The 25,113-nt window shown below is 35.8% G+C and overlaps 6 protein-coding genes across 7 annotated transcripts; 4 read left to right on the top strand and 2 right to left on the bottom strand.

Moving 5' to 3' along the window:
- Positions 1-1,773: 1,773 nt before the first annotated feature.
- On the top strand, positions 1,774-3,782 carry LOC106349368 (syntaxin-121). Of its 2 annotated transcripts, XM_013789323.3 has the most exons (3): positions 1,774-1,980; positions 2,079-2,608; positions 3,138-3,782. In XM_013789323.3, the coding sequence occupies exons 2-3, from the start codon at positions 2,140-2,142 to the stop codon at positions 3,590-3,592; spliced, it is 924 nt and encodes a 307-aa protein (XP_013644777.1). In that variant the 5' UTR covers positions 1,774-1,980; positions 2,079-2,139; the 3' UTR covers positions 3,593-3,782. The 2 variants fall into 2 exon arrangements, with proteins under 2 accessions (XP_013644777.1, XP_013644776.1); XM_013789322.3 differs by having other exon boundaries at positions 1,784-2,608.
- Positions 3,773-5,322, bottom strand: LOC106349369. Its single transcript, XM_013789324.3, has 3 exons — positions 4,921-5,322; positions 4,340-4,447; positions 3,773-4,234 (listed from the first exon to the last, which is right to left on the bottom strand). Exons 1-3 carry the CDS (start codon positions 5,236-5,238, stop codon positions 3,923-3,925), a joined length of 738 nt encoding a protein of 245 aa, XP_013644778.1. The 5' UTR covers positions 5,239-5,322; the 3' UTR covers positions 3,773-3,922.
- Positions 5,323-6,922: 1,600 nt separating this feature from the next.
- Positions 6,923-8,445, top strand: LOC106349367 (putative phosphatidylglycerol/phosphatidylinositol transfer protein DDB_G0282179). The gene is made up of 4 exons (XM_013789320.3): positions 6,923-7,156; positions 7,398-7,499; positions 7,725-7,885; positions 8,156-8,445. The coding sequence occupies exons 1-4, from the start codon at positions 6,955-6,957 to the stop codon at positions 8,267-8,269; spliced, it is 579 nt and encodes a 192-aa protein (XP_013644774.2). The 5' UTR covers positions 6,923-6,954; the 3' UTR covers positions 8,270-8,445.
- A 149-nt stretch (positions 8,446-8,594) lies between these two features.
- On the top strand, positions 8,595-12,820 carry LOC106350906. The gene is made up of 3 exons (XM_048752996.1): positions 8,595-9,392; positions 9,803-9,870; positions 11,411-12,820. The coding sequence occupies exons 1-3, from the start codon at positions 9,136-9,138 to the stop codon at positions 11,575-11,577; spliced, it is 492 nt and encodes a 163-aa protein (XP_048608953.1). The 5' UTR covers positions 8,595-9,135; the 3' UTR covers positions 11,578-12,820.
- Positions 12,821-17,907: 5,087 nt separating this feature from the next.
- LOC106352429 (protein LURP-one-related 10) lies at positions 17,908-19,141 on the bottom strand. The gene is made up of 3 exons (XM_013792068.3): positions 18,860-19,141; positions 18,497-18,727; positions 17,908-18,158 (listed from the first exon to the last, which is right to left on the bottom strand). The coding sequence occupies exons 1-3, from the start codon at positions 19,067-19,069 to the stop codon at positions 18,015-18,017; spliced, it is 585 nt and encodes a 194-aa protein (XP_013647522.1). The 5' UTR covers positions 19,070-19,141; the 3' UTR covers positions 17,908-18,014.
- A 3,626-nt stretch (positions 19,142-22,767) lies between these two features.
- LOC106349360 (ras-related protein RABD1) lies at positions 22,768-25,075 on the top strand. Its single transcript, XM_013789316.3, has 8 exons — positions 22,768-22,994; positions 23,070-23,142; positions 23,222-23,269; positions 23,365-23,412; positions 23,560-23,631; positions 23,862-24,017; positions 24,342-24,445; positions 24,825-25,075. Exons 1-8 carry the CDS (start codon positions 22,981-22,983, stop codon positions 24,928-24,930), a joined length of 621 nt encoding a protein of 206 aa, XP_013644770.1. The 5' UTR covers positions 22,768-22,980; the 3' UTR covers positions 24,931-25,075.
- Positions 25,076-25,113: the final 38 nt, after the last annotated feature.

Genomic DNA, 25,113 nt, shown 5'->3' with positions numbered 1-25,113 from the left:
CCAGTCTTTGGATCCGGGTAAAACGCCCAAGCCTATATTACAGTGGCTGAATTGGTGGTTAGCTAAACAAATAAGCTACTATTGTCAAATAAAAACCTTTTTTAGTTTGATCTACCGATTAGTCCAAACAAGAAGTTAAGAATAGTGACATACCGCAGCGAGAAGAGTATTATGAATTGGTTTAAAGAGTTTGAAAGAAGAACACATCTATTTTTCCATCGAAACTTTCATATAGTACCCTATATGATGCGCCCTTGGGTAGCGCACCGGAAAAAACAGACATGCATGGCTTGATCTTTGGATGTTGTAAAGATATATGTTCATTGTTTGACTCATATCTTCCAAATCACAAGGCTTATACGCATGAAATCACTTGTAGAATGTTCTCAACTCAATTACGGAGCTCCTCAAAGAAGAATCAGATCAAACGGAGTTCATATGTGACAGTTATGCCATTTACAAATCATGTGATCTTTAGTTCTCGCGAATTCAGACCATCCGAGAAGCTGGAAAAGGCTAACCTTCTTTCTGATGAATCAACGACCAATTCAATCATGCCAAAGGTGATTATTCATGTTCTAAATGTCCAAGAAAGCCTTGGGTTTGATGGTTTTTTAAAAGATTCAAAAACGGACTTGTTTGGGTCAAATGGAGAAACCGATAAAAATTGGCAAAGGAAAAGAGAAAGATTTCGACCAGGCATTAAAGAGACATGTCTTGGCCCATTACAGGAGTATATTCTTCACTGAACCAAGTCAAGGTCGTGGTTATATCAAGAGACAGCCCAAGTTTCAGTCAAAGACTTTATTTAGTCAAGTCTTTGTTTCTATATTCAATGTCTTTATTTTTAACACATTTTTCTTTGGATGTCTGCAATTTGTAATCCTATAAATAAGGCTAAGAGCCACGAAATAAGACAATGATTTTTTTTTTTTTATGAGTTTATCTCTTTGTTCTTTGTAGAACACTTCTTGTTTCTTGTTGAGTTTCTTCCAAGTAAACATTCTTTATTTCATTGGACTTGTGCGTCATATCAATCAACGTTTAGAAACTCTTCTTTTGTTGGACTTGTGCATCATATCAAGCAACAACTGAAGTCTGATAGTATCAAGAGACTTTCCGCCCCTTTTGTGTCACCATTGAATCCACCAGTTCTCCCTTTTGGCGAGTTCATATTCCCTTAGTCCGGCTGAGTGATCCTTTCCATATTTAGGGCGTATCACTATACACACAAAGTTTATACCTCATTTTATTTAGGGATCCATCAATTTTTTTTGACGGCAAACACCATATATAATTAATTCAGAAGGAATCGAATTGGTTACTAGCGAATGAACCATAAGTCGTTGTCCCATCCTCGGTCATCAAGACCATACCTCCACCGAACAAAGTGTCGTCTTTGTGCCAGGAGGCGTCCGTCAAGCATATCGGGCAGGTTCTTGGGAGAGGGGTTGCGCGGTGCTCGTTTTCAGCGTCTTCATCTTGTGGTTTTTCTATTACTTGAGTGAGCTTTCCGCCTCAGATTTAGCCAGTTGAATCGTCTCCAGTGGGGTGGTATCTTTGCCGTCGAAAGGATGTAAAACCAAACTCGGACAAATATTTGAAGATTCTAACTAATAATATATAAAATAAATATTTTAAATTTCTAAGCGCTGAAGGACATAAATGAACCTAGGCCTATTTGAATTCCTGATTATTTGGGCCTCACTTCTGGCCCAACAATGACAATTAATCTTTTCGCTCCGGTTTTATATGCTTACCATATTTGCACGCTACACGCTTTCACTATCACCTTTCCTTCTCCGCCATCACTACGAAGCTTCCAAGTCAATCACCAAGTCCTCCTTCTTGACTTTCTCCCTCCTCTTTTGACATTTCCGCAAAAACATATTATAAGAAAATAATTAAATTTTGGACTTTTCCTCTCTCTCTCTCTCTCTACCTTCTTCCGTCGTTCACCAAACCGTGTGGTTTGAATCAGTACGACTTTCTTCCTTCCTTATTAAGTCTATCCGTTGATTGAATCCGATCTGAGACTCTCTAGATTTTTGATTCTCGATGAACGATCTGTTTTCCAGCTCATTCTCTCGCTTCCGCAGCAGCAGCGGAGACGCCGGCGGCGGCGGAGGAGGAATCCAGATGACGCATCCGGCGGGAGTTAACCTCGACAAGTTCTTCGAAGACGTCGAATCCGTCAAAGAGGAGCTAAAGGAGCTAGATCGGCTCAACGACACGCTCCGATCCTCTCACGAGCACAGCAAGACGCTTCACAATGCCGAAGCCGTCAAGGATCTCCGCTCCAAGATGGACGCTGACGTCGGAGTGGCTCTGAAGAAAGCGAAGATGATCAAGGTGAAACTCGAGGCGCTCGATCGCTCCAACGCGGCTAATCGGAGCCTCCCTGGCTGTGGACCTGGATCTTCGTCGGATCGTACAAGGACTTCCGTCCTTAATGGTTTGAGGAAGAAGCTGAAGGACTCTATGGATAGTTTCAACCGCTTGAGGGAGCTGATCTCGTCTGAGTATAGAGATACTGTGCAGAGGAGGTACTTCACCGTCACCGGCGAGAATCCGGATGAGAGGACTTTGGATCGGTTGATTTCTACAGGTTAGTTGAATCGTTTTCACCTGAGATTGTGTAGTTCAGTGCTCTCCGAGTTTGGATGCCTAGCTAGACCTACAGGTTCGGTTCGGTTAATTTGGTTTTTAAATAAGCTTAATTCGCTGAAAATTGTACCAAATTGAACCGAAAAATAAATTCAGTTAATTCGGTTTATGAAAATTATGCCAAAATTAAGTAAAGTTCCCGTTAGATTTTCGGTTTAAATTGATGAAAAACTTGACTAATTTTGGTTCTTTCGGTTAGTTCGATTTTGAAGATGGTTAAAATCCATATTATTTGGCTTTTATTTTGTCTTTTTAAAAACCGAATTAACTGATTACCAATCCAACCAATAACCGATTTTTTAACTGTCGTATTGAACCAAACTTAAAACCAAATCTGAACCAATTCGGTTTGGTTATGTTAAAATCTGCTTGTCTATGCTTACACCTGGATTTGAAAAGAAGCTTGAGATCAGAAACTAGGCATACTCTTAGGTGAGTGGTGTGTAACATTGGGAACTGTTTTATTGCAGGAGAAAGTGAGAGATTCTTGCAGAAAGCAATACAAGAACAAGGAAGAGGACGTGTCTTAGACACCATCAACGAGATCCAAGAAAGGCATGACGCGGTTAAGGACATTGAGAAGAATCTCAGGGAGCTTCACCAAGTGTTTCTCGACATGGCGGTGCTGGTCGAGCACCAGGGAGCTCAGATCGACGACATCGAGAGCCACGTGGGCCGAGCTAGCTCCTTTATCCGAGGTGGAACTGAGCAGCTGCAAACCGCTCGGGTTTACCAGAAGAACACCCGTAAATGGACATGTATCGCTATTCTCATTCTCATCATTATCATAGTTGTTGTGGTTCTTGCTGTCGTTAAACCATGGAACAGCGGAGGTGGTGGTGGCGGTGGTGGTGGAGGTCAGCCAACTTCAGGTCAAGGGTCACCACCAAATCCTCCTCAGGCAAGGCGTCTTCTATTGCGTTGAAGTGAGTTTCGTAATTTGCAAATCTATTCTTTCTTTGAAACCTTTTTAATCAAACCAGTAGAATATTTCCTTTGTATATCTATCTATGTTGCTATTATTTTGGTGCACTTTATGTGATTTTGGGTTTCTTGTGTTTGGCTGAGGTATATGTGCATTTTGAACCAAATGATCTCTTAATCATTATCTTTTAGAAGCTGTGCGTAAATCTTCATTCATGAAAAAGTTACAAGCCATGTAATAAAATACAGTAAAAATATAGCATAACCAAGAGACCGGGTAATAATACAAACTTACAAAAGAAGTAAACACACATGAGGAGAAAGAAACTCATCAGAAGAAGTTTTTGAATTGGCTGCTTAGTGAACCCTTTAGATTAGAGTATAGGCCATAAAGCGAGTACTGCTTCAGATTCGCAACCTCGTACCACGAGTTCAACGCGGTGTAGTGCTTATCCGTGCCGGAGAACGCTAATTGGATCCCCAAGCTGCAATCTACTTGCCCTCCTTGGTTCTTGCAGCTTTGTCTCTTAATCGCGCATTCTTCTTTGTTGAGACACACGAACTTGGCATTTCCAGAACATTTGGAGCATCCGTCTTTCTTCCAGAACAAGTTCTCAAGCCTGCCTTTCTGAAACTCAAGAACCTGGAAGATAAATAGCACAAAATAGAGATTAACACATGTGATGATAATAGAGGTAGAAGTTTCAATAAGATGAAAATGTAGACTGATATGAGCTTATTCAATTACTAGGGTGAAGCTTGTCACGACGTGATCATTGTCTGCAACCATAATTGGAACTGATCTTGCAGCGTATTTTGAACCAGCGAATGCTACCATGTATCCCTTTGATGAATCCTGGAATCACAAAGTATCATACCTCAACTTTTAAGCAAAAGTAATAATTTTAGTGATCTCATATCATGTTTGGCAATGAAGCTTACAAAAATCAACTTATGCCAGTAATATCTACACTAGTACTCTAATGACATACACAACATAAGTTAACCTGCTTATCACCTAATTCTTTAGAAGCCGGGGTATCAGCTGATTATCAACTTCTAATCTAACTGAAACAAAAAAAAATGCAGAATGAAAACAAGACCTTGCAAAACCTTTTCTACACATTAGGACATTGATACAAGAGATGTCTGACAATTAGCTTAGCATCAAAGACAACTACCAAACTTGTCAACAGAGCAAAGTCGCCAACTTTCTAAGCCTGAGATTCCGACAAGTCAAGAAACTAAACTAATCTGGTCTGAGAAATTCAGATCCAACTGAAACTCCCCCCCCCCCCCCCAACGATAGATCAGAGATTGAGAACGAACCGCGCTGAAACTAGAGGAGCTCGAGGAGGTATTGATGGTGAGAAGTGTGATCTCATCGACTTTAGGTCTGAACACGGCGAGCTCAGAGTTACCGTTGAGGGAGAGGCGGCGACGATCGCAGGGAGAGTACTGAACGGAACGATTGGTGCCAAAGAAAGAAGCTCTCGCCGCGAAGGCAATGCCGAAAGTGAATCCGTCGCCTACCGCGACTGTTGAATCTGAGCAAGGAGAGTAGACTCTATTGTCGTCGCCGGCTTCCGTCGACGATGACGTCAGCGCCGCCGCGAAGAGGAAACAGAGGAGAAGGAATCTAGCCATCTGTCAAAAGGACCCAAAAAAAAAAAGAAGCTCCTTTGAAACTTCTTGCTCCGAATTGTTGTCAGTGTGATTTATCAAATAAGCCTTTTAGCTTATGGGCCTGAGCCAAGAGGGCCTAAAAATAATGTTTAATGTATAATAAACTATATTTTTACAGAAAAAAAAAAAAAACAAAATGAAGAAAAAAATGATACTAAAAATTGAATAGATAAATAAGATAAGAACTTTGGCCGATTCTATCCTTCACAAAATCTTCAGAGAAACAATTTTTTTCATAAATTCTAGAAAAATAAAAAATAAAATAGAATACATATAGGGCAATTCTCTCAAATAATTAAAAAAAAAAAGTTTTGTCACAAAATAGCTTTTAATAAAGAAAATGAACAAAATAACCCTTTTTATTTTAAAATTTTGAAATTATATCTTCAAAATCCACCCCTTAACTCTAAACTTAAGTATAGATTATTTAATGCTATGGTATAAATGCATTTTTACTTTTTAATAAAATTTATTTTGGTCATTTTTTTATTGAAAATTATTTTTTGTGACAAAAAATTAAAAACAGTTATCATTGGAAATTTCTCATTAAACAATATATAAGTTTGACATTAATTTTAATTTAAATATAATAAATGGAAAATAATTTATCATATTTTAACAAAAATGACCACCATTAGGTGTCATATCATCTCGCAATAATGATTTAGATAAATAATACTCCCTCCGTTTTAATTTATTTGTCGTTTTAGGTTTATGCACACAGATTAAGAAAACTTTTAATTTTGCATATTTCCAAAATAAAAACATCATTACCTATATATCTAACCATATTTCAACCAATAAAAAAATAAAATGGAGAATATTGTTATTAAATTTTGCATTGAAAACATAAAACGACACTTAAAATGAAACAAAATTTTAATTCTAAAACGACAAATAATACGAAACGGAGGGAGTACTAAAAAGGTGATAAAATCTCTAAAATTAATTTATACTCCTTCCATTTTATTAAGATGGATGTTTTAGAAAAAAAGTTTGTTTCACAAAAATGTATTTTTTTATTTTTATTAAAAAGTTGTAAACTTTAAGAAAATTAATTAATTTTATTGAATTACTATTGGTTAGAAATTATTGAAAATTGAAAATTACAGAAAATTATATATTTATTATCGTAATTTAATGTGTTTTCTTAATATGTGTAAACATATTAAAAAATCTATCTTTGTGAAATGAGAGAGTATTAATTAATTTTATTGAATTACTATTGGTTAGAAATTATTGAAAATTACAGAAAATTATATATTTATTATCATAATTTAATGTGTTTTTTTTAATATATATAACGAGAGAGTATTTAGGAAGAAGTGTTTTATTTATAAATAGATTTCATGTTGGGAAGAGAAAGATTCATTGAACTAATAAATTATTCTATTTGTTTCCAAAATAATAGTAGTAGTCAATTCTGAGCTGTATTATTAAAAAACGTCAAATCTGAGCTGGCAAATTCCAACTATTTTTTGTTGCCAAGTGATGACCACAAATTGAAATTATACACAAAAATCCCACCTAACGGTTTGTTCACTGCCAAAATCCTCTGCGGTTAACCACACATTCTACAAAATCCAAACCGTCAATTTTCAAGAATCAAGGACCCACCTAAACGAACGGTCAAGATCTATCAGACATTCCTTGTGAAACGAGAATCCCGATTCAAGCATGTATGTTCTGTCTCTTTGCTTGTTTTTAGTCTCCTTTGTCCTCTCTAATCATCATCTCAAACTCCTGAAAAAAAAAATATTCTTCTTCTTCTTCTTCTGCTCCGAGAATCTATCAATCATGTCGAGATTTGCTCTCGCTATTCTCTCTTGTCTTCTCTTCGTCTCGACGATTGTTAGAGCCACCGATGTCAGTTACTGTGGTATGTTTGGTCCCTTTGAATTCAACTGAGTTTCGTCTTGTTTATAGTGTTTTTGATCCAGTTGTGGCCAAAGTCGATGACTTTTGATTCTGGGTTCGTGATGCGTTGAGGTTTGGTGATGTTCTTTAGATGGGTTTTGATGTTTGAATCTTAGTTTCAGTTCAAAGTCAATGTCTTTGATGATTTAAGTTTGGAGAGAAACCCAGAATCTTGATCTGATTTGGTATGTGTTTGGTTGCAGATAATAACGAAGAGTATCAAGTAAAGGTCCATGGAGTTGATATATCGCCTGATCCTATAGTTACTGGCCAGCCAGCCACTTTCAGCATCTCTGCTAACACAAGTACACACATTCATTACATATAACGCAAAGATCTTTGTTTGTTGTGATGTTTTGTTCTGTAAAAGTGTCTATAGGTGTTTTTTAAGTGTTGCAAAATTGAACTTGTTATGTTCTAAGATCGATCGTTATTGTTCTTGTTTTCTAATTGTTCTTCAAGAAGTTTGATAGAATTAAATGGAGTTTGTGGTGTGTGTTTTTTTTTTTTTGGATTTGTGTAATATGAAGATAATGTGATCTCACGAGGAAAGCTGGTGATCGAAGTGTCATACTTTGGGTGGCATATTCATTCTGAGACGCATGATCTTTGTGATGAGACAAGTTGTCCAGTGGCAGTTGGAGATTTCTTAGTAGCGCACTCGCAAGTTCTACCCGGTTATACTCCTCCTGTAAGTTTATTGAGTGTTCTTTATCTCTTTTTGCTTAGATCTTTTGATGGGCTGTGCCCAGATCTGCCCCTGGATTTGTGGGATATACTCTACCAGGCTGATTCATTAGGCTGATTTGAATTTTATGTTATCCTATAGCAAACATAACAAATGGCCTAGTAGTTGCCAAGATTGCTTAATATGATCGTTAGTTTATTATATTTTCCATAGCAGAAATTGTTGGTTGGATTCTGCATTTATGGAGCAATCTAATCATGTTACTTCTCATAGGGTAAATACTCACTTACGATGAAGATGCTTGATGGCGGGCGCAAGGAGTTAACATGCATCAAATTCTCATTCAAGATTGGATTGGGATCATCATCATCCGTGGCTGACATGTAGAGCTATTTTCTCGCTGGAATATACCATTCCATGATGTCACACCATTTGCTTTGTATAAAAAGGAAAATACCCTTACCCTTTTACCAAAATTGTTGATCAAAAAAACATTTGGAAATTTCCCAATCTTTTCTCATGTTGGACCATTGGTAAAATCTTTTGTTACGTATTTAGATAAATTACATGCATTATACAATCAAACCTTAATCATAATGATCCTTAGATCACCAACAATGGTTCATTTAAAAAAAAAAAAATAGAATAATTCTATAATAGAATTAGTTCTATTCTAATGATAATATATTTTAGAGGGAAAGTAGAGTGATTAACAGAAATAAATGGATTACTCAATTTATATAGTAAATTCATATTTTACATTATTAGACCATCTCCAATACTATTCTATTTTTTTCTAAACATTTATATATTAGTCTTTATTATAGAGTAATTTTGTTATAGAGGAAAAATATAGTTGTATTGAAGATTGTCTTAAAATACAGGATAAAACATTTTTAACTATTTTAAACCAAAGAATAGAATGAGTTGGAGATGCTTTTACCAGAATAAAAAGTACGAAAAAGAGAGTAGTGAATAAGAAGGAGCTGTTTAAGTCAAATGTTAGAGCATTAATATCGGGGGGTCTTAACCTGGCTCTTAAGCTAATTTGGGTTTAAAAAAAAAGGAAAAACACATAATTAAACTAGAACCGTGTCTTAATTTGGCTAAAGAAGAGTCGGCTCCTATTGACACGTGTAGGCGTTTGAGAGGAGAGAGGAGAGGTTTGTTTCTTCTTCGTTTCGTCTTTTCTCTCTCTCTCTCTCGAAAGCTCTTTCTCTCTGTGGCGATGAAATCGGCGATTCTCTCTCTCTATGTTGCTCGTCGACGAGATCGCGATGTCTGTCTCCATGGCTCTCCTCCGTGATTCTCACCCTCTTCGTGGCGACGAAATCGGCGATTATCTTTCTCTCCGTTGCTCCTCGACGAGATCGCGACGTCTGTCTCCATGGCTCTCCTCCGTGATTCTCACCCTCTCTGTGGGTCTCCTCGACGGACCTCTCCGTTGGGCTCACTCTCTCTCTCTCTCTCCAGAAGGCGCTCGCGTCTCCATCCTCTCCTCAATCCAAAGGTTAAGCTTCTATTTGTTGTTTTTCAATCATGCATGTCTCAGATTTTGCATTTTCTGTCTGTAGATTGATTTTGTTTTTGTGTTCGGTTCTGTAGATTGATTAATTACTTGTGTTCGATCAATTGGGAATTTTTTTGTGTTCGGTTCTGTATCTAGATTGATTAGTTTGTTGAATTATTTCGATCAATTTACTGGTGATTCTTTTACTATTTCATCTGCTTTGAACTGAACTGCAATGAATAGATTTACGTACTATGATGAATTGAATCGAGGCTAATTAATGACTGTGTAAGATTATGGTTAGATAGAAATGAATAGATATAGCTTTTGTGATGAATGAGTTAGCTAGCAGTCAGGTCGGTTTGGTTGGTTTCTGGTTGATTCATTCTTTTTGTTTGTCTTTGGCGAAGGAGATGGACTTGTTCTATGGAAAGAAACATGAGGGAGGTTCATCTTCAACGTCCATCCGTGTATACAGGTTAGTGAATGAATTGATTTAGCTTCTGTTAATTGATTTAGCTTATGTTAACCGATCATAATTGATTTAGCTTCTGTTAATGAAATGAAATGAATTGATTATTGCTTCTGTTACTCTTTGAAATGCATTGATTTAGCTTCTGTAACAATTCGAATTAACTTCTGTGATGAATTAAACCGAGAGTAATGAATGATGTGGTTAATAGATAAATGTCAAGTCATTTTGGTGTTGGTATTTAATAGAAGTGATGGTCTCTTTGCTATATTGAATTGAAAAAAGCTTTGGTTAGTCTCGTTGTGGATGGTCATAAATTGAGGTGTTGTATGAGTTATAAATAGAAGTGATTAATGATGTGGTTTATAGATAAATGTCTACTCGAGAACTTGTTAGAAGTGATGCCTTCGTGTCTATCTCTGCTATAAATCAGAGAACTTGTTCTCTTCCATATATCAAACAGGCCCCTTCTTCTCTTCGTAGACATTTTCAAATATGGATTCTAATCCGTATATGAATCTAAATTTTGTTGATCTTCTTCAAAGTCAACAAGATACTTCCGTAGGTGTAGAATCTCCTTCTATTCCTTTTCTTAGCACTCAAGCTACTGAGGGTAGAAACTTCGAACACAAGACTCCTTCAGAGCGTAAGGAACGAAGGACTTGGAGTCCAACCGATGATGTAGTGTTGATCAGCTCGTGGTTAAACACGAGCAAAGATCCACTTGTCGGGAATGAGCAAAGGTCAGTAGCTTTCTGGAAGAGAGTAGCAGCATATTTTGAGGCTAGTCCTAAGGTTGGTGGCTGTGAAAAAAGAGAGCCATCTCACTGCAAGCAGAGGTGGCAGAAGATCAATGACTTAGTGTCCAAGTTTGCTGGAGCATATGAGGCCGCAACCAGAGAGAAAAGAAGTGGGAAAAATGAGAATGATGTTCTCAAACTTGCCCACAAAATCTTCTTCACCAACCATAACAAGAAGTTCACCCTTGAACATGCTTGGAAGGAGTTGAGAAATGACCAGAAGTGGTGTGCCCTTTACACGGCCAAAAATGATGGCAGCTCCAAGAAGAGGAAGTGTGACGAAGGTTCACAGTCAGCAAGCTCTGTCCCCAGTGTTATAGATGATGAGGGAAGTAACCGTCCCCAGGGTGTTAAGTCTGCAAAAGCCAGTGGTAAGAAACGCATGGGTGAGGGGAAGGACCTCTCACAGTTTCAGACAATGTGGAGCATAAAGATGCAGGATTCGGTTATGAAGGAAAGACTGTCAAAGATGAAGTTGCTTGACAGTCTCATTGCTAAACAAGATCCGCTTCAAGATTACGAAGAAGCTCTAAAAAGAAGCTCATTACCGAGTTAATGACTGATTAGTCTAAGTAGGTCTTGGTACGGTTAATGTTATGTTTTCTTGTTAAGTTTTATCTTTGTCGGGTTCTTGTTCTTGCTAATGTTTTTATCTCTGTTTCTAGTTCTCGTGATGTTTTCTCTTGTTAATAAATTAAAAATTCTTGTCATTTAACATGTTCTCATTCTACATGTGTTTGTTTCAGGTGAAGAAGACTGCTTGATGATGTGTATAAGACAAGAGAGCTTCACATGCCTTGTAATGACCACGGGCCATTCTTGTAGTCGTGTCTTGTGTAGTGTACTCTTTTGTATCAGAACCTGTTGTAGTGTAGTGTCACGGGCCATTCTTGTAGTCATGCTTCTGTTGTAGTGTAGTTCCACGGGCCATTCCTGTTGTAGTGTAATGATCACGGGCCATTATTGTAGTCATGCCTCTGTTGTAGTGTAGTGTCACGGGATGTTGTAGTGTCTTCTGCGGATTTGTGTTAACTCTATATAAAGTTGCATTCTCTCCAAGCATAAGTATCAAAACCTTCATTCTCACATTCCATCTCACCGAACAAAACAATCAAAAACATTTTATCACCTTCTCATTCTCGCATTGTTCTCTTATTATCACCTTCTCACCTTATCACCTTCTCACCTTATACCCTTTTTTGCCGTCTTACCAAACAAAACAATCAACTACCTTTTCTTTCATCTTCTCACCAAACAAAACAATCAAAAACAATTGATCAAAAATAATCAAAACAATGGCATCCTCTTCTCATAATACTTTTGAAGGATCATTAGATGACGCTTTTGATGAACATTTTGATCAATTTTTTGATCAATGTTTTGATACAACGTTAGAGAATTTGACCATTGCTTATGGTGATGAAGAAGAAGCAAGGAAAAAAAGAAAAAAACGAGCTTATATCGAAAGAAATCGAGAAGAAGGTCATGTACGTTTATGGAATGATTATTTCAGTGAAACTCCAACGTATCCTGAAAATATTTTCCGACGACGTTTTAGAATGAAGAAGCCATTGTTCATGCACATTGTTGATAGACTCTCCAATGAAGTTCAATTTTTTCGCCAAAAAAAAGATGCTCTTGGAAGGCTTGGTCTCTCTACACTCCAAAAGTGTACAGCAGCTATTCGTGTCTTGGCATATGGTACTGCGGCTGATACGGTCGATGAATACCTACGTCTCGGTGAATCAACAACTCGTAAATGTGTGGAACATTTTGTGGAAGGAATAATAAATTTATTCGGCGATGAGTACCTAAGAAGACCAACACCGGCTGTTCTTCAACGTCTACTTGATATTGGAGAGTATCGTGGTTTTTCCGGGATGATAGGAAGCATCGATTGTATGCATTGGGAGTGGAAGAATTGTCCCTCTGCTTGGAAAGGGCAATATTGTCGTGGTTCTGGAAAACCAACCATCGTTTTAGAAGCGGTTGCTTCATATGATCTCTGGATATGGCACGCGTTTTTTGGACCTCCAGGTACCTTAAACGATATTAATGTTCTTGATCGCTCACCTGTTTTTGATGACATAATAAAGGGTCATGCTCCGGAAGTCACTTACTATGTCAATGGAAGAGAGTATCATTTGACTTACTATCTCACCGATGGTATTTATCCGAAATGGGCAACTTTTATCCAATCTATTCCAATACCAAAAGGGCTGAAAGCAGTTTTATTTGCTCAACATCAAGAAGCTGTCCGGAAGGATGTCGAGCGTGCTTTTGGAGTCTTGCAAGCTCGTTTTGCCATTGTTAAAAATCCAGCACTTTTTTGGGATAAAGTCAAAATTGAGAAGATTATGCGAGCATGTATCATACTCCATAATATGATAGTAGAAGACGAACGAGATGGATACACTCAATTTGATGTTTCGGAGTTCCAACAAAGAAAAGACAACGGAAGTTCACATGTAGATCTCACGTATTCTACAGATATCCATACAAATATCGCCAATATGATGGGTGTTCGTGTTAGAATTCGTGATAGACAAATGAATCAACAACTGAAAGATGATTTGGTTGAACATGTATGGCTTAAATTTGGACGTGATGAAGACAACAGCTGATTCGAATGCTTCTTCACTTTACTAATCTTTGTTTTTATAATTTTATTTAAAAGTCTATGTTTAAAATGTTTTATTTTAGTATGTTTTATTTAATCAAAAAAATTAAGGTTTAATAAAAATATGTTTAATAATTTTTTTAAGAGCCTTAATTTAAGAACAAGCACTTAAAAGTTAGGATTTCTTAATTTTGTCTCTTAAATCACTTTTTCTATTTAAAAGCATTAAATAAATAATAAGAACCCCTCATATAGGGTTTTGCAATAATCATGCTCTTACACTTATCAAGAGTACAGTCGATTACCTGTTCAAGGAACTGAATAACCCTGAAGCTTTCGATAATCCTCTGTCGAGACAAAGAGAAATGTATCCATGCAAATATCATATTGGGGTTTTCGCCAAAACTAACCCACAACTTGATTTTAATCCCAAACCTATACCCAAACTTGAATCAAATGCAAAACTAACCTAAAAGCCTAGTGAAATTACAGCTCAACCCCTTGTGACCAAACAAAAAAATAGAAGCCATTTTTACGAATATAGTCCCAGTAAATCGTCTGAGTCGTCTGAGATGTTGGAAGTCGTCTGGACGACTGAAGTTTAAGTCGTCTGGTACCAGTTTATTTTAAAAATAATTTATAAATCTTGTAAAAAAATATTTTGATGCGTGAAAAATAAAAATCAAGTAATTATAAACAGTTTTAAGTGATATAAATTAAGATATGATAAAATTGATTTGTTTTGAAGATAGATGAGTGGAAGTAGTGAATCATGAAATACTTTGGTTTAGGAGTTTGGCAAACATATGTTGTAGTATTGTATGTATTGTTAGGGTTAATTTTGGAAAACTAAAATGTTTTTTTCAAAAATTAGTTTTCACCTATATGTGTTTATTTATGTGTATAGTAAACACTTTTCAAGTTTGATTTGATTTTATGAAGTCTTTAATTAGATAATTAAGTTTAGGGGTTATGTTTAGGGTGTGGACGACTTATATTTCAGTCGTCTGTTGAATAATTTACTCGGACGACGTATATTTTAGTCGTCTGTTGAATAATTTACTCGGACGGCTTACATTTCAGTCGTCTGGTGAAGAAATTAAAACAGATGACTTACATGTAAGTCGTCCAAATATTCCCGCCTAAATTTTTTTAAAAAAATTATTTTCCCGCTTAAATAATTTAAACCAGACGACTTACTTGTAAGTCGTCTGGAAAGTCTTCTATTTTAGTTTCCCGCTAAAAATATTTAATTTCCCGCTAAAAATATTAAACTCTTCTGGACGACTTACATGTAAGTCGTCTGTTTTAATTTCTTCACCAGACGACTGAAATGTAAGTCGTCCAGGAAGTCGTCTGAGTAAAAAATATTTAATCTAATTGGATTTTTTGTCTCCCTATATAAAGAAAAATTTACACATTCTCTCTCCTCCTCTCAAATGGCTGCAACAAAAATGTAATGTTCATCATTCTAAAACTCTCCAACCTCTCTCTAATCTCTTTGACTTGAAAACACCAAACTTTATATGAATTTTTCAGTTTTGTCTCATGTATTTCTTACTAATCTATTTGTCTCATGTATTTCTTACTAATCTATCTCTTTTACAGGTTTTTAATCAAATGGTACTCATCTTCCATTAATTTAAAGGTAAATCTATTAATTTTAGATATGTATTTTTGTGTGTTTTATAAATGTAGATTTATCTAATCTTCCACTCATTTTCTCTATTTTTAAGTCATTTGAACGTTTTTGGATATGCAGGTTTTTCAGATCTGGATTTGATATGCAGGTTTTTCAGATCTGGAAGACTTCTTGGACGACTTACCTGTTAGTCGTCTGGAAGTTGTCTGGAAGTCGTCTGGACTTCTTGGAAGTCTTCTGACAAAGTCGTCTGGACTTCCAGGAAGTCGTCTGGACTTCCAGGAAGTCGTCTGGACTTCCAGGAAGTCGTCTGGACTTCCAGGAAGTCGTCTGAACTTCATGGAAGTCTTCTGACGAAGTCTTCCTTTCATAATAGATCTGAGCGTTTTGGTAAGTTCTTATGTCTGATTTTTCTTCATTTGGGAACTTCTTGTTGTATAAAGTTCTTACTTTTTTCTCAAACTAAAACTCTCCAAACCCACTCTAATCTCTTTGACTTGAAAACACCAAACTTTATATGAATTTTCCAGTTTTGTCTCATGTCTTTCTTACTAATCTATCTTTTTTGCAGGTTTTTAATTAGATGGTACTCATCTTCCACTAATTTAAAGGTAGATCTATTATTTTTAGATATGTATTTTTGTGTGTTCTGTAAAGGTAGATTTATCTAATCTTTCACACATTTTTTCTGTTTTTAAGTCATTTGAACGTTTTTGGATATGCAGGTTTTTCAGATCTGGATTTAATATGCAGGTTTTTCAGATCTGGAAGACTTCTGGGACGACTTACCTGTTAGTCGTCTGGAAGTCGTCTGGACTTCTTGGAAGTCTTCTGACAAAGTCGTCTGGACTTCCTGTAAAGTCGTCTGGACTTCCTGTAAAGTCGTCTGGACTTCCTGTAAAGTCGTCTGAACTTCCTAAAAGTCTTCTGACAAAGTCGTCTGAACTTCTTGGAAGTCGTCTGGACTTCTTAGAAGTCGTCTGGACTTCTTACAAGTCGTGTGGTCTTGTCTACTCAAGTGGAATCCAAGCTTGTCTTTGTAGAGGAATGATCTATAATAGTTTTGTTTGTGGTCTGTTTTGTGAATTGCATGTCTACTCTTTTAGTTGTGAATTTTTTGTAAAATCAGTAATAATGTTTTCCAAGATGTATTAAATGTGCTAACAATGTGTTTACACATTTACAAATCAATGAAATAATAGACTTCAGTAGCCTTTTTCTTATCTTTGGATCTCTCATATGCAATAATAAACTCCAATGGCCTTTTTCTCATCTTAATAAACAAGAATGTTGGTAGCTTTATATTGATACAACATTTTAAGAAGTATTTTAACCCTTCTTCCAACTCATAACAATAGTCATCATTATTGTCTATAACAATAATACTTAAGAGATGAAAACAAACAATAGTAACTAGTCAAAGCATATCATATTTTATTATAAGTTTGCGTTGAAAAACTTAGTCAAATTTAGTAAAACTAAGGGAGAGAACATATTTTGTAAATATGAGTTTTACATATCTTGAAGTTACTTATCACTCTTAAAAATACAAGTTATTCAAAAACTAACGTAGAAGACTTAAAAACTAGCGGAGAAGACGCGGACGACTTCAATCTAAGTTGTCCAGACGACTAAACTATACGTCGTCTGGTCAACACAGAGGTTATTTTTGCAATTGACTTTGAAATCTGTTATTTCGGACGACTGAAAAATAAGTCGTCTACTATTGTTTGGCTAAAAAAAAACTCCAAAAAAGCTAGACGACTTACATTTCAGTCGTCATAGGTTAGTTTTGCATTTGACTGGATAATTTCAGAAGTTTGACTTTTCTGGACGACTTACATTTCAGTCGTCAAGTGAAAATTAAAATAATAATATTTTTTTAAAAGTAGACGACTTACAGTTAAGTCGTCATAGGTTAGTTTTGCAATTGAAAAAAAAAACTTCAAGATTTAATTATATACAGACGACTTATAATTCATTCGTCCACGAGACGACTGAAATGTAAGTCGTCCAGGATTTACGAGGTTTGACCAGAATCTCAGAAAAAAATCCTGGACGACTTACAAGTAAGTCGTCTCGTGGATGACTAAAGTATAAGTCGTCTGTGTATAATTAAATTTTGAAGTTTTTTTTTTCAATTGCAAAACTAACCTATGACGACTTAACTGTAAGTCGTCTACTTTTAAAAAAATATTATTATTTTAATTTTCGCCAGACGACTGAAATGTAAGTCGTCTGGAGAAGTCAAACTTCTGAAATTATCCAGTCAAATGCAAAACTAACCTATGATGACTGAAATGTAAGTCGTCTAGGTTCTTTGGAAATTTTTTTGAAACCAAACAAAAACAGACGACTTAACTTTCAGTCGTCTCAGGTTACAGATTTCAAAGTCAATTGCAAAAATAACCTCTGCGTTGACCAGACGACTTCCAGGTAAGTTGTCTACAGCCAGACGACTTCCCAAGTAAGTCGTCTGACGAACAGATCTGGAAAAAAACTCGATGTCATACCTTAAATTGGTGAGATAAGTTCCTTAGCATACATAAGGCTTCTCCAAGCACACAGAATGACAAACGAAAGTAACCCACCCAGAATCGTTAGCTTCTATGACTCTATGAACCATAAAAAATTTAGAATCAAAATCTTGGGTTTTTTTAGCTCATTGTGGAGAGAAAGTGAGAGATATGTTGTGTTTAGTTCACAAGAATGGAAAAAGAAGAAGGGTAAATCGATTTTGGGAGCATTAAGAGCTTCAAATTGGTTGTTCATGGTGGTTGTGGTATCGATGACAATGGCAATCTTGTAATTACTTGAAGATGATGAGGGTGAGAGAGTAAAAATGTCATTTTCGAAAAAAAAAGAAAAAAAAAATTGATGACATTTTCGTAAATTATATGAACTTGTGGGGTGAATAGGGCAAAACCAATTTAAAAAAAAAAAAAAATTAGTTTTCTGTTTGACTTTAAGTTATAGGTCAATTCTGCAAAAAGCCCTATCATATTCATATCAATACAAAACCTCAAGATTCACGAATTCTTATTTCATACTATTACAAAACAAGAATCATTCCATTAAAATTGTGTGTTTAGTCTTCAGAATCTTCTCGGTTAATGTCATCGAGAATTACAATGAGAGAGACTATAAAAGCATAATCAACGTTCGGATAAACCGTGACCGAGAAGTTACTCTTCCCTATTAATATGCTCTGCGCGGTATGTTTCTTGTGCATCTGAGAAACCATACAAACAAAAAAATTAGTACGATCGGACTATATGAACATGGTATAATAAAAAAAAACAATTTAATTTCAATAAGATTTTTTTGATAATTTAGGACCATGCGATTTACATATGTAGTTCTTTAAATTTGGAAAACAAAACAAATATTTTCATTCGATTGTGCTTAAAGTCAGTTCTGTTAATAGAAATTAGCTAGCTACTATGGACCTGTGTAAATCGGTTTAAAAATTTTAGAGGCAAAAATTAATGTTTCATCCGATTAAGTCTATATAAACGGCTCTGTGTATGAACTATCTATATGGACCGGTTATTGATGAAATATGATTACCTGAGCAACAATGGCATCAGATTTGCCGGCGTAGACGACGCATGATCGATCGATCCAACTTCCTTTAACATGGAAGTCACATATCTTCATTTCCTTGTTTTGAGCCAAAAACACGTCTAGCTTTGGCTTCATCAATTGAATCATTGACGATCGTTTCAACGTGTACACCAAATCTTTTTGGTCTGTACTCTTCCCTCTAAATACTTGCCACCTATCGTGCAGGCTCACCTTCTATAATGTTTTCATAACAAAAAGTTAAATCATGTGTCTTAATACATGCACAAATGTTTTCATAACAAAAAGTTAAATCATGTGTCTTAATCCATGCACAAGTTATAAAACAAGAGTGTTTTGTGTTCTTACGTTTTCTCTCAACGTCATAATCGGATTGTCTGAAGCGTCTAGTAAGAACCTTTTGTCGGAGAGGCTAAACAATGGTTCTTTCACTTTGAAAAGGAGGTTTCCGTTGACGTCTGTGACGGCGAAGTTACCGTCTGTTATCGTCATAACCTTACGTACGATACCCAAATCTACCGGGTACGGTGCGCAAAATTGAGGGCCCACGATCGCCATTTTTCTAATGAATCTCTCTCTTTACCTTTTTGTGATTCTTGAATAAGATTAAGATTGAGATTGTTCTCTTTTGTTGTCATGTAGTGTATTTATAACTAGGATATTTTGATGAGGTATATCACTGAGATTTTAAATTTGGGTTTTGTCTATATTTGTTTTTGCTAAATTTTGCTACATAGCAAACACATTGATTTTTTCAAAGCAGATTTGATGGAAACAATAGATGATAAATTAAGGAATGGGATTATGGGAGTATCTATTTTTATTGTGTATATAGACAAAAAAAATAAGAATGTATATTAGTGAATTAATAATTTCTTAATCAACATTTGATTAGAGCGATAAAATGATAGAAATGGTGGGTATGTCAATTATAATGCAGGGATAATTAGTTATTATCATATTTTATTGGCTCATCTGATATTATGTCATATGCAGTCTGATCAAATGTAAGCGTGTCTAATGAACCTGTTGCTTATATTGTTTTTGCATTCCTCTCTCCGAACACTAGTTAAAACCATAGTTCTTCCATGAATCTCCTCTAGACCGAAACGAATCTCAAATCCAATCTTGTCGTGACCATATTGACGTTATAAGATAGTTGTCTTGTTTAGGTCTCAATTTTCCTCTCAGACTCAGGTTTTGTGTCTTGTAAGTTTGTGGTTTAAGAGTTGATCTCTTCATTCTAAGTATGCTTGAATAAATTCGATCTTAGTCTTTAGTTTTAAACTGTGACTATCAAAATGACAATAGGAATGAAAACAAAAAATGAATATAAACAAAATAATATATAGTATGAAATAAATAGTATTTATTACTTATGTTGCCTTCTTTGCTAATTTTGATAAGAAATGAAAAAGATACAAATAATTTAGTGGAGCATACAAAATTAACAAACATATAAGAAAAGACAATTCTTTCGAATAATCATTTTTAAGTTTTTGTCACAAAAATAACCCTAAAAAATAAAATGACTAAAATAGCTTTTTTTATTTTGAAAATTTTAATATTTATATTTTATTTTTAAAAATTTTAACTCATCCTCAAAACCCAACCCCTTAACTCTAAACCCTAATTAAGTATTAAATTAGTTAAACCTATGGTATAAATACATATTTACCATTCAATAAAATTTGTTTTGGTCATTTTTCTCTGTGAAAATAAACTAAAAAAATATATCTAAGAAAAATTCTTTATAATAAAACTCACGTGAAGATTAGTTAAAAGAGTTGGCCGAGTCCAAAGATGACCATGAGATCTCAGTCTGAGCGAGAATTAAGGCTGGAACAAATTAAACCAGTGATGATGATAAAGATGGTTGACCGATGTAAAGAGATTGCTAACCTGTTGAAGAACAATTCTTCTGATGAAAAGAGATTAAACCAGTGATGAAGATAAAAAAATGTTTATGTTTTAGTGTAATTTTCTCGGATAATCATTTTTAAGTTTTTGTCACAAAAATATTCCTCAAAGAAAAAATAACCAAAATAGTTTTTTTTTTAAAAAAAATTATTTTATTTTTCTTTTTGCTAAATTGTAAATATCATTAGAATGAAAAGAAGATTTTACAAGAGCAAGATCTTAAGTTTGAACCATCTTTGCAAAAAAAAAAAAAAAACAAGATGGATCATCATTTGACTAAACATTAACACTGACATGATCATTTCAGCCAGCAAGCCATGAGCGATCGGAATTGCTTCCTATGCTTCCTTTGCTGAAATAATGTTTCTCATCTCCTTATCAACAAAATAGAACACTGATGCAGCAGGGAGTGAGATTTGGTTGTGGATCAAATTGTTTCTTTGTTTCCAAAGATGAAAGATGACCATTTGAGTAGCAAGCTTCCGCATGAGCTTCAGCTTCACAGGCACATCAGCTCGTATCCATGATAGCAGTTCTGACCAGTCCGTAAAGCTTGACAATGAAGGATGGCATCTGGCGAAGACCTCTCTCCAAAAATCAAGGCTGTACTCGCAACGAAGGAACATATGGTCTCTGGTTTCTATGCTTCTCGAACAAAAGAGGCAGTCCGTATCAATGGCCATTCCCCAAGCCGCTAGCCTGTTCCTTGTAGGCAACCTGTCATAGTTGGCCACCCACATCGTGAAAGAGTGTTTGGGTATCGCTCCCTTGAACCATACAAGATCGTGCCAGTCCACTTCCTCTTGTCTTGGCCTTAAAGTCTCCCATGTCGTTGAGGACCTGAAATCACGTGAAGGAAAGTCACCAGCAATCCATTCATACCTATCATCAATATCAAGGGAAAAAGGCAGGAAAATAGTCGTAAGATAAGAGTGAAGGTCAACTTCCTGCTGTGATCTTGGATGAGGGAGAACCCAAGCTGAGTCTTGGATCGCATCAGCTACTACAGCGTCCCGTCTCAACCGTAGGGCTCTAGGACCTTGCGCTTCTATGTACGTTATAAGCTGACCAAGAGGAGACCAAGCATCGAACCAAAAGCTTGCATCCTTCCCGTTACCCAATGACACTTTGCAAAACTGAAGAGCCAGATCGCCGAGCTTCAGTAGTCTTTTCCAAGCCCAAGAGTCGGTAGCTGACGGCTCGATGGTCCAAAAAAATCTTTCCTGCAGGTGCTTGTTCCAGTGCCAATCAGACCAAAGCGAAGGAGTTTTTGACAGCAGGATCCAGATGAACTTTAAGCACAACACTTTGTTCCACTCCAAGAGGCTGCGAATGCCCAAGCCGCCCTCTGTTTTGGGTAAGCAAACTGTTGTCCAAGAAATTTTTGCTAATCCACGCTTCTTAATGTTTCCGGACCATAGAAAGCGGGAGCATAACGTCTCGATGTGCTTGATGCAGCCCTTAGGCAGCATGAAAGCAGAGGCCAAAAATTAACAATCCCAAATATAACTGTTTTCGGTAGCTCCAGTCTTCCGGCGAAGGAGAGGAGCTTAACTAATCAAGATTGAAAGCTGAGAGTTATCTTGTTCATCAAAGACGCGTACTCAGCAATCTTAAGCTTGCGGCTCATCAGTGGCAGCCCAAGATACCAGATAGGGAGAACACCTGAAGAGGACCATATCTAGCGATATCTGTTAATTTTGAAAATTTTAATTTTAATTTTTAATTTTTTAAAATTTAAAACCATATACTCAAAACCCCACCCTTGACTCTAAACCATAAATCTAGATTAGTTAATCATAGGGTATAAATATATATTTACCCTTTAAAATAACTTATTTTGGTTATTTTCCTTTTTAAATGCTATTTTTGTAACAAAAACTAAAAAATGGCTATCATATAAAATTTCTCTATCTTGTTTAATAGTTCTTCGTAATTTAAGGAATGACCTAAAATTATATGTAACAAAAATTTCTCATATATCGTGTAAATGTTAAAAAAAAATGAATAAAAAATTATAATTTTCCCTTAATTCCTTATGTTACCGTTTGGAACCTTTGTTTTGAATAAACTTCAGGTCGATATGAAGCCTTCAAATACTTTTGGATGATACTACATAGACTCTAGGTTGTGTAATCGTGGTCCAACCCGATGAATGTGGAGATGAAAGTGAAACCGAATGTTGGATAATGTAAGTTGACGTCGACCTCCAAACAAAAAATAATCCGGAAGGAACACTAGATAGCTTGGTCGAACTCCAAGATTTGAGCCCGGCCCACTATCTATTAAAAGGCCCAGAAGACAATTCTAAAAGTACTTTCAACAAGGTCAAAAGCTTGTTTATTTGTCACGAGACAAGTAAAGGAAAATAATTTAAAACTGTAGAAGAAAATCAACATTGAAGTCGTGGGGTTCAATCAATGTTTCACAGCACTTTAATCGACACGCCTAACCGTAACCTCCTTTTATTTTTTTCTTAGAAAACTTCTTTTTTCCTGGGAAAAATTCACGAATCAATCGGAAAAAACTCACGAAGAGCTCGAGAAACCATGAGCAACGAGTAGTAAGTGTTCTCCTCTCTATCGCATTCCCCAATTATACAGCTCAATCGTCTTTATCTGTGCGTTTTTTTTTGTAGCGATTATCTGTTCAAGCTTCTGTTGATCGGCGACTCATCCGTAGGAAAATCATGCCTGCTTCTTCGATTCGCTGTGAGTTGGACTTGATTTTTTGATTCGATTCTCTTTCGAAACGAGATTCGCTGATTTTTAGATTTGATTTTGTGTGCAGGATGATGCGTACATCGACAGTTACATAAGTACCATTGGTGTTGACTTCGTCAGTTCCTTTCATAATCTTAAACGATCATATACTATATATATGTGATTTGATTGTTAGTCACAAAGTTGCTTATAATGTGGTTCGAATTGCAGAAAATTAGGACGATTGAGCAGGATGGGAAGACGATTAAGCTTCAAATCGTGAGTTTAAAGGGCATTTTTGTAACTTGTTTCGAATGATTATATATGTTAAAATCATGCACTGTTGATGTTCTCTTCAGTTAGATCATTTGTATATAACATGTTTTAGGATAATCATGTGTTACTACTGTTGATGGTTCTCTTCAGTGGGATACTGCTGGGCAGGAGCGTTTCAGGACCATCACTAGCAGCTACTACAGAGGAGCTCATGGAATCATTGTGAGTAGTACTCTTATCCGCTTTCTTACTTGCATACTTTTTGTTTGACTAGATTAGTGTTTTGTTGAGTTCCGTTTCTTTTAGTGGTTTAGTGTATAACCTGGTGGCAATTTGAATCATTGATCATCTTTTCTCAGTTCTCTTTACTCTGAAACATGTTTGTTAGTGGAAAATAGAATCCTGGAAGACTATTTTAATCTTCATTGTTTAAACTGATGAGATTGCAACAGATTGTGTATGACTGTACCGAGATGGAGAGTTTCAACAATGTGAAGCAGTGGTTGAGTGAGATTGACAGATATGCTAATGACAGTGTTTGCAAGCTTCTTATTGGTAACAAGAATGATATGGTTGAAAGTAAAGTTGTTTCCACCGAAACTGGAAAGGTTAGCTCGCATCTACAACTAGTAGTTTCCAGTTATGATTGTGGATCTAGATGAGTTGCAAGCATTATTTACCCTTTTTTTTTTCATTTAATCATATCATTGTAGCACAAATCTTTAAACGTGTGTTGATAGTAAGATCATTGATATTGTTATACCACAATATTAGGTGCTACGACTATATTTATATATGATCGCTGACCAAAGTCCAAAGTTGATAATCTGATTTCAGAGATTAAATTTTGCTTATGTTCAGTAGCCGTTTCTCCTCTTAACACAGCTCTCACTTGCTTATCTTACGTTTCATCTATTCAAAAATCACTACAGGCCTTAGCCGATGAGCTCGGAATACCCTTTCTCGAGACAAGTGCTAAGGATTCTATCAACGTCGAACAGGCATTCTTAACTATTGCTGGCGAGATCAAGAAGAAGTATGTTCACTATCTTTTAGCTTTCTTCATAGTTTCTGCAATATGTTAACTTTATATAATTATTCACTATTGAAGTTGGTCTAAACTATTCTCCTTCATCGCCATTATACACCAAAGCATTCTCTGGGTTATTCTGCTGCAATTCATGAAATGAACCATTCATTTAAAATGTTAAATCGGATATAAGTTTTTGGAGTCTTGATGACTGATGGAGAGAAAATCTACAAAGTTCCTGCGTTAATGTTCTCTTGTTGCCTCTTCCTTCTGTTATCATATTATATGATAGATTTTTTTCATGTGTTTGATCTTATTGTATAGAGATCTACTTGTTTAATTTTGTTTTATTGAATCTGACCATATGTCATCATTACTGTTTCAGAATGGGAAGCCAGACGAATGCAAACAAGACATCTGGAAGTGGAACTGTCCAAATGAAAGGTCAGCCAATCCAACAGAACAATGGTGGCGGTTGCTGCGGTCAGTAGTTAAGCAAAGTGTTATCAAAACTATGTGAGACTTTTTTTTTTCTTACTATGTGCTGTGAAAACTAATGGCTGTCTAAAACAGTAACGCTGGAAACTTTGATACCATGTCACTCTATGTTCAATCTATGGTGGTAGTTGCAATGTCCTTGTCTCTAGTATAGTATAACTTCTATTATGATTATA

This window comes from Brassica napus, chromosome C3, assembly GCF_020379485.1.
Source record: "Brassica napus cultivar Da-Ae chromosome C3, Da-Ae, whole genome shotgun sequence".
Classification (NCBI taxonomy): domain Eukaryota; kingdom Viridiplantae; phylum Streptophyta; class Magnoliopsida; order Brassicales; family Brassicaceae; genus Brassica; species Brassica napus.
This window is presented reverse-complemented; position numbering and strand designations above follow the sequence as displayed.

Excerpts from the sequence above, each read along its gene's own strand:
- LOC106349368 (XM_013789322.3), top strand. The coding sequence starts at position 2,059 with ATGAACGATCTGTTTTCCAGCTCATTCTCTCGCTTCCGCAGCAGCAGC. Across the intron at positions 2,609-3,137 it reads GGATCGGTTGATTTCTACAG|GAGAAAGTGAGAGATTCTTG; the intron begins GTTAGTTGAATC and ends GTTTTATTGCAG.
- LOC106352429 (XM_013792068.3), bottom strand. The coding sequence starts at position 19,069 with ATGGCGATCGTGGGCCCTCAATTTTGCGCACCGTACCCGGTAGATTTG. Across the intron at positions 18,728-18,859 it reads TTATGACGTTGAGAGAAAAC|AAGGTGAGCCTGCACGATAG; the intron begins GTAAGAACACAA and ends AAAACATTATAG. Across the intron at positions 18,159-18,496 it reads CTGATGCCATTGTTGCTCAG|ATGCACAAGAAACATACCGC; the intron begins GTAATCATATTT and ends ATGGTTTCTCAG.
- LOC106350906 (XM_048752996.1), top strand. The coding sequence starts at position 9,136 with ATGTTGCTCGTCGACGAGATCGCGATGTCTGTCTCCATGGCTCTCCTC. Across the intron at positions 9,393-9,802 it reads ATCCTCTCCTCAATCCAAAG|GAGATGGACTTGTTCTATGG; the intron begins GTTAAGCTTCTA and ends TCTTTGGCGAAG. Across the intron at positions 9,871-11,410 it reads ACGTCCATCCGTGTATACAG|GTGAAGAAGACTGCTTGATG; the intron begins GTTAGTGAATGA and ends TGTTTGTTTCAG.
- LOC106349360 (XM_013789316.3), top strand. Across the intron at positions 23,143-23,221 it reads GCCTGCTTCTTCGATTCGCT|GATGATGCGTACATCGACAG; the intron begins GTGAGTTGGACT and ends TTTTGTGTGCAG. Across the intron at positions 24,446-24,824 it reads GCTGGCGAGATCAAGAAGAA|AATGGGAAGCCAGACGAATG; the intron begins GTATGTTCACTA and ends TTACTGTTTCAG.
- LOC106349369 (XM_013789324.3), bottom strand. The coding sequence starts at position 5,238 with ATGGCTAGATTCCTTCTCCTCTGTTTCCTCTTCGCGGCGGCGCTGACG. Across the intron at positions 4,448-4,920 it reads GCTCCTCTAGTTTCAGCGCG|GATTCATCAAAGGGATACAT; the intron begins GTTCGTTCTCAA and ends TTGTGATTCCAG. Across the intron at positions 4,235-4,339 it reads TCGTGACAAGCTTCACCCTA|GTTCTTGAGTTTCAGAAAGG; the intron begins GTAATTGAATAA and ends TTTATCTTCCAG.
- LOC106349367 (XM_013789320.3), top strand. The coding sequence starts at position 6,955 with ATGTATGTTCTGTCTCTTTGCTTGTTTTTAGTCTCCTTTGTCCTCTCT. Across the intron at positions 7,157-7,397 it reads CACCGATGTCAGTTACTGTG|ATAATAACGAAGAGTATCAA; the intron begins GTATGTTTGGTC and ends GTTTGGTTGCAG. Across the intron at positions 7,500-7,724 it reads CAGCATCTCTGCTAACACAA|ATAATGTGATCTCACGAGGA; the intron begins GTACACACATTC and ends TGTAATATGAAG.